Source organism: Austrofundulus limnaeus, unplaced genomic scaffold (assembly GCF_001266775.1).
Source record: "Austrofundulus limnaeus strain Quisiro unplaced genomic scaffold, Austrofundulus_limnaeus-1.0 Scaffold58, whole genome shotgun sequence".
Lineage (NCBI taxonomy): Eukaryota > Metazoa > Chordata > Actinopteri > Cyprinodontiformes > Rivulidae > Austrofundulus > Austrofundulus limnaeus.
In genome coordinates, this window is record NW_013952460.1 from 2,408,517 (window position 1) to 2,416,012 (window position 7,496).

The 7,496-nt window shown below is 40.1% G+C and overlaps 1 protein-coding gene across 1 annotated transcript in view; it reads right to left on the reverse strand.

The window, feature by feature from the left end:
• Positions 1 to 784: 784 nt before the first annotated feature.
• Positions 785 to 7,496, reverse strand: part of LOC106518270 (anoctamin-1) — a gene marked incomplete at its 3' end in the record, with an annotated part of 30,474 nt that continues 23,762 nt past the window's right edge. Inside the window, 6 exon segments of the mRNA XM_014009490.1 lie at positions 785 to 867; positions 964 to 1,124; positions 4,175 to 4,309; positions 4,519 to 4,583; positions 5,306 to 5,347; positions 5,689 to 5,744. Coding sequence (XP_013864944.1) covers positions 785 to 867; positions 964 to 1,124; positions 4,175 to 4,309; positions 4,519 to 4,583; positions 5,306 to 5,347; positions 5,689 to 5,744 — 542 coding nt within the window.

Here is a 7,496-nt window from a genome sequence, read left to right on the forward strand (position 1 = left end):
GATGATGAATGGATGGATCGATGGATGAATGGATGGATGAATAGATTGATGGATGGATGTAGATTATGGATGGATGGATGGATGGATGTAGATGATGGATGATGAATGGATGGATGGATGGATGAATAGATTGATGGATGGATGTAGATTATGGATGGATGGATGGATGGATGTAGATGATGGATGATGAATGGATGGATGGATGGATGAATAGATTGATGGATGGATGTAGATTATGGATGGATGGATGGATGTAAATGATGAATGGATGGATGGATCTGGATGGATGGATGGATGTAGATGATGGATGATGAATGGATGGATGGATGAATAGATTGATGGATGGATGTAGATTATGGATGGATGGATGGATGGATGTAGATGATGGATGGATGATGAATGGATGGATGGATGAATAGATTGATGGATGGATGTAGATTATGGATGGATGGATGGATGGATGTAAATGATGGATGGATGGATGGACCTGGATGGATGGATGTAGATGATGGATGGATGGACCTGGATGGATGGATGTAGATGATGGATGGATGGATGGATGGATGTAGATGATGGATGGATGGACCTGGATGGATGGATGTAGATGATGGATGGATGGATGGATGGATGTAGATGATGAATGGATGGATGGATGGATGGATGGATGTAGATGATTGATGGATGGATTGATGGATGTAGATGATGGATGGATGGACCTGGATGGATGGATGTAGATGATGGATGGATGGATTGACCTATGATGAAGAGATTTGGCACCACTGACCTCCTCTTCTTCAAACCCAGTCAGGTTCCACTCGTAGCACAGTCTCATCTGCCGTCTCTTCCAGTGCTCCATGAACATGGCAGCTTTGAACAGAAACTTTGAGACTTAATGTTTAACCCAGAAGACCTGATGATGACTTAACTGTGCACTTTTAATAAATCAGTTTTGTGCTGACTCACCCCACAGCGCCATGAAAATAGAGAAGAAAACAGTGGCAGGGTTATCAAACAGGTGACTGGCCCGTGCGGTTCCACATGCTGTGCTGAGTTTCCAGTAGCTACACACTCTGTCACACAGAGGGCACATGGTGATGTTGTTCTTAGGATGGCAGATCTCTACGCTGGAATAAAGACACAAAAGAACAGAACTGTGCTTTTGTCTTTAACGCTTTTTTGTTACGTACTGTGTTTGGGGTCTGCTAGCTCTTGCCAGCTTTATCTTAGCATGTGGGTGATGGCTCCAAATAAGCATAAGTTTCTTCCGCAAGACACCTCAAGTCTGGGACCTAGATGCCTTCTGTGCATCCGGCCGGTCACAAGATTAAACAAGATCAAGCAAATTTAATACAGAGGGAAGATCTTGGATGACTCGCAGCAACTTTATATTTCTTTAAAAAGAAATTTAAAAGAAAGAATCACTAAATTGAGTAATTTAATCATGTTTTTTAAAACCATTTAATATGTTGCACTTCGTGTCAGCTACTTCACACAATTTTTTGGGGTTCAGCAATGCTTGCTTTTTTTCCTGAAAGCTCATAACTGTGCAGGACGTGGCCGGTAAACACACCTGCTGAAAAGCAGACTCTAGTAATTGTCATCTCCATAAATCAAAACATGGCGGTGGGGCCTCCAACAACCATAGCCAAAGGCCAGAACAGGAGGCATTCAATTCTGCCTCAAACTGCTGATATGGGTAAACATAAATATAAAAAGATTGCTCCTCATGTTGTCAGTCCAAGATCACAATTAATGTTGCTTTGGTGTAACTTTGCCAAAACCATGTTGGACTCCACAATAGCCTACTATATGTCACGGTCATTAATGATGTATTTCCGGTAAAATTCTTGCCACGCTTCTCCCTTCCACTCCCTGCTTACTGCCTATGTTTTTAGCGTTAGCTGCTAGTACTAGTCTGTGAAAAAGTCACAAAACTTAAAGCATCTGTGATCTACTGGTATAAAACATGAGTTCTGTTGTGTGCCGTTGTGTCCACTAAGCAGCAGGTACAACAGAGTAGTTAGTTTTTCTCCATTTTTCTCTTGATGAGGAGGTGACAGCTGTGGATCATAGCATTACAGGGAAAACTTATCTTTAAAAGCTCACGCTTGCGTTTGTAATCGGCATTTCTAACCTGAGGATATTCAAGAGTCAGCATCAGAAATGAGAAGATGGAGGTTACAAAAGGAAAATGTACATTTATCCCCTTTTACTGCCAAGACGAGAGAGGAAAGACCACCTCCACACGACAGCTAGCAGGAAGCTAACACAGCAGCCGGTTAAGGCAGGTGTGTGTGTGTGTGTGCACGCGCGCGTTTGTGTTATATGAAATGTATTTATGCAACTTTGTCATGAGTTTTATGCAAAAATAAAACCTTGTTAGAGTGTATATTACAGCGTAGAGCCGAGTGCCCCCCCGAGCACCAAAAGCAGCAGAACCTCCGCCTGATAATTATTAAATTTTCAGTTCACTAACGTCAGGGAAAACGATCCAAACCATACAAGTAGCCCATCAATTTAAAGCCCAGACTCTGCTCTTTCCAACAATATAAGTGTCACAGCTCTATGTGAAAAATTCTTGGAACAAGCAGCCACGGAATAGTGACAAAGTCTAAATTCTGGAACCATAAACACAAATGTCTTTCCTTTGTTTTCATGACTTTAATCCACTTTGGAGTGATTTTTTTCCACTTGGCTGGACCTGRACGTCTCCTGTGTTAATGTTGGTACATGTAATATTATAATTTTGTACTGTGGAGATCATTAAGAGTTGTCAGGTGAAAAAATCTTTCCCTAATACTGTGTTGACCGTGAACCAGAAGTGTTGGGAGTGGCATCAAGTGCTGGACCGGATGTCCGTGGCATATAGGCTATTGTCTCTGACGTCCTCTAAGAAATGCATCAGGCACAATCTCATTCACTCTTGAGATGTGATTGCACTTGGAGTCTGTGTTATGAATAACCATTAGCTTCTATCTCAGCAAATAAGCCTCTGTAAATCTGAAAACTGGGGTTGTTTAGTGCAGGTGGCCATGACCTTGACTTTGGAGGACTCCAAAATGTAATCAGTTGTAAATATGTGTCCCAGAAACCCAGACATTCCTCTCACCAGTGGCACTTTCCAGCTCAGCCTGCGGGTCCCCAAGGTGTTCCCAGGCCAGAGAGGCTACATAATCCCTCTATAGGATCCTGCGTCTGCCTCCTACCAGTGAGACATGCTCGGAACACCTCTAAAGGGAGGCGTCCAGGAAGCATCCTGATCAGATGAACCACCTCAACTGACTCTTCTGGATGTGGAGGAGCAGTGAATCTACTTCACGCTCCCCCGGGATGACAGAGCTCCTTACCCTTTAGCTCATTTCAGCTGCTTGTATCTGGATTTTGCTCTTTCAGTCATGATCCACACCTCATGACCATAGGTGAGGGTTGGAATGAAGACAGACCAGTAAACTGAGAGTTTTGCCTTTTGACTCAGCTCTTTCTTCACCAGGACTGACTGTAGTAACACCCTCATTACTGAGGATGAGGTCCCAATCTGTTAATCCATCTCCTGCTCCATCCTAACATCACTCGTGAACAAGAAATCCAGATACTTAAACTACTCCACTTGAGGCAGAGACTCTCCTCCAACCCGGAGGGGGCATTCCACCCTTTTCTGGTAGAGAACCATGGCCTCAGACTTCGAGGAACTGACTCTCATCACAGCTGCTTCACACTCAGCTGAGAACCGCCCCAGTGCACGCTGAAGGTTTTGGTCCAAAGATGCCAACATAACCACATCATCTGCATACAGCAGAGACGAGACCCTGTGGCTTCCCAACCAGATACCGTCCTCTCCACGACTGCACCTTAAAATCTGGTCCATAAATGTTACGAGCAGGATCAGAGACAAGGGACAGCCCTGGCGGAGTCAAACACACAATGAGAATGAGCTCGTCCTTGTGTCATGAATGTGGGCACAGCTCCAACACACCAAGACCAACAAACATACAGTAATTGCTTACATTTCACCTTCCAACAATGTGAAACAATAATGAGTGATAATAATGCAATAAAAAATAAAACACACAAAAAACCCCACAATTCAGCAGTTGTTCACTCTTAACCTCCCTACATTAGAGCAATTTGAAAACAGTACAGTGCCTTGTGTCGACTTGTGTGTGTTTGTGTTTACCTTGGTATGTTCTCATTGACTGTAGCACATCCATACAGAAAAACAATGACTCCAACTAGAGAGGCAGGAATTAGCATCTGTGTGTACAGACCCAACCAAGCAAAATAAAGACCAATCTTCTCACCAAAATACTTCCTGCACAGGAGAAAAGATTCAAATTATTTTTGATTAGATTTAGAATTTCCATCGTTCAGTTGCCCAGAGGTGGAAACTTGAAAAACCATACTCCTTTTTTTGTGGGAGAAATGGAACACAGACAGGAACTGAACATGCCATATCTATCATGGTAGCCCTACAACTACTGTATGACTGGCTGTGAATAAAAATATATATATATTTCTTACCGCACAAGGCCAATTGGCTGGTACTTATAGAAAACACTGTAGTTTGCCCACTCCTCATACAGAAGCTGTGGAGGATAATTAGCAGTATTTATTTTGTTATTTTATAAAATAATTGTCAGACTTTCTTCTGCCACATTTGTCACAAATATCTCAGGTGTTACTATACCATCTCCTTATAGTTCACATTTTCGTACAAGTCATTAGTTAAGCAGCGACTTGGTTGGCAACAAATGTTGCGGTTTGTCAAACCACATACACAAGTTTCTATAATCAGTTACAAAAATTAGATAGCAACAAAATAAAAAGAACAGCCAACAAAACAAAAATGGATGTGAAACAAGAATCACTTTGCTTTCGCACCTGGCCATATGTTAAATTGTTTTTCAATATTTATTTACTGATCCTCAATTGAACATTATAGCCGAAGGTGAAATTCATCCTACATTCATGTTAACTGAACTCTAAAGTTTAAGTTAACAACAGACCTTTTCACAACCCATGCACTAAAGAACAGCATACAGCAGTGATCCTCAATCCTGGTCCTTGTGGGCCACCATCCTGACAGTTTTAGCTGTTTTTCTGCACCTCAGCTGGTCTTTAAGTCCTGCAGAAACCTGTTAATCACTTATTCATTCCAATCTAAAACATGCAGCTTGGTGGCCCTCAAGGACCAGTATTTGGGACCGCAGACATATTTTAAAATGATTAAATATTTGTTGATTATTTACAAGTGTAGAGTGAAAAGGCTCTTGTTTTATATGTAAAAGTATAAACGGTATATTCTTACCTTTCTGTCATTGTGTTCTGCAATTTCCTCATTAACATCTCCCTTAAAAGAACAGAAAGGTGAAAAACCAGAGAACATTAAATTTAATCATTTGACACTGTTTAACTTCATTAAAGATAAACTTAAACACTTAAATAAAAATTTTTATAATGAATACAAAACTATGCTGTAATCTTTGGCAACAGCTTTACAATACATTAAAATGATAGTGTGCATATTGTTGGCTGTATTTCATTTGTCTAAACTATAAACGGAACTCAGTTCTTCTGCTGGTAAATAAATAAAAATATATATAAATTAAAAGCCACTTTAAAAGGAACCATTCAATCATGAGTCTCAGACCTCATCATTATTTGATAATTATTATGAAATGATGCTCTTACATCATGAAGAGGGTAAGCTGAGGTGTAAACACCACTTCCGAGAAGACTTGTGATTCCTGTCAACAAAAGACAAATGTGGGTGTTTATGGATTTCAAATATAAAACCATTTTTGTTTAGTCTCAATGTAATACTGGCCCAGAATGCAACAACAAAATATTTCAAAAAGAGAACTCCAAAGCCCTATGGAACAGTAAAATGTTGCTAATGAAAAAAAACGAACAAAGCATTGTGAAATAAGAATGTTTATGACTACTTAATAGATAAGCATAAATAACTCGACCCTCAGAGTTGAATAAAGCATTAAAGTACAATTGCTTGTTTGCTGAACCGCTAGTTTTGTTGATGTGTGTGCATGCTTTAGAGCTTTGTTGTTTTGAAATGGTTCTGTTAATGTTACTGTTGAACAGTTAATAACATCTTGCTGGTTCTGAACACACACAGCCATAAAATTTCTTTGAGATTTTATATATTTTTGAGATTTTCTATTGTCTAAATATTTAACAAATGTTTAACCATGTCAATATGCAATGTTTTATAAATCTCACTTGTTTTAAAGGGCAGTGTAGATTAATGCTTCTTTAGGTACCATAATCTACATTGACCACAATACTCTTTTATACCGACCTTGCTTGGAACAATTCCAGTCAGGGGGGTTATCAAAAATGTTTACCCAAGAGTCTCGCCATAGACTCCAAACAATAAAGGGAAACAAAATTTAAAATCTAAAGTCGTTCATCTAGGGACAACAGACCTCAGAAATTGAACTTAACAGTACTATTCCATCACCTAGCATAACTAAGTTAAGATTAGAAGAATAAGTAAGAGGCCCTTCCTTAAAGAAGCCCTCTTGAAATTTAGTAGATATAAATTTACAAATAAATTTTAGTTAAAGCAACAACACATCCTTTAACTATTATCTGTAGCTTATCTAAAACATGATAGCTAACACTCAAAGGTGTACATAGGTGTAACTTAATGTTAAATTCCCATCTAGGTTAACCTAAAACTACATAAATGCATTACACATAGTACCAGAACAGCACCAGCTGGAAACAACTCAACATCCAGCACCCTCCATGGTAGTCCACCTCGACTGACAAGGTCCTGCCATGCTTCAACGCTCCCAACCTGCAGCCTCCTGGTGGTGGCCATCTCCTCGCTGTTCCTGCTGTTGATCTCTGTCTTTGGGCTTGAGATCATAACCTCATCTGCAGCCTTCCAGAAATCGATTCTCGAAAAGGGGGGTTCCAGAAATCTTCTGCTCCACACGTGATTCCAGAGGTCGTCTGCTCCTTCACGTGGTTCCAGAAGTTATCTGCTCCTTCGTGATTCCAGAGGTCTCCTGTTTCTACACGTGGTTCCAGAAGTTGGTTGACTCCAGTTCAACCGTCCCAATCACAGTGGAATTACCCTTGTGGATTACAATTTTTCCCTTGTGGATTACAATTTTTCCCTTGTGGATTACAATTTTTCCCTTGTGGATTACAATTTTTCCTTTGTGGATTATTAATTTTGCTTCCAGTGGTTCACAGACTCTGTTTACCAGTGGATTTAAAGTTTTTATCCTGAGGAGTTACCAACAGYCATTATGGGATCGTACAAGACTCTTTGTTTTCCTCTCCTTTTTCTGTTGGATTATAAAATTTTCCGTCCGGTGAGACTTTTTAACACAAGATTTCCTTCTTCACCAAGAAGAGAACTTTTGCTGTTCCACGTTCTCACCTTGGACTGCCATTTGGACAATTCCCTGTTTACCAATTGGATTGCTCAAGATCTATCTATCTATCTATCTATACTGTATATATAT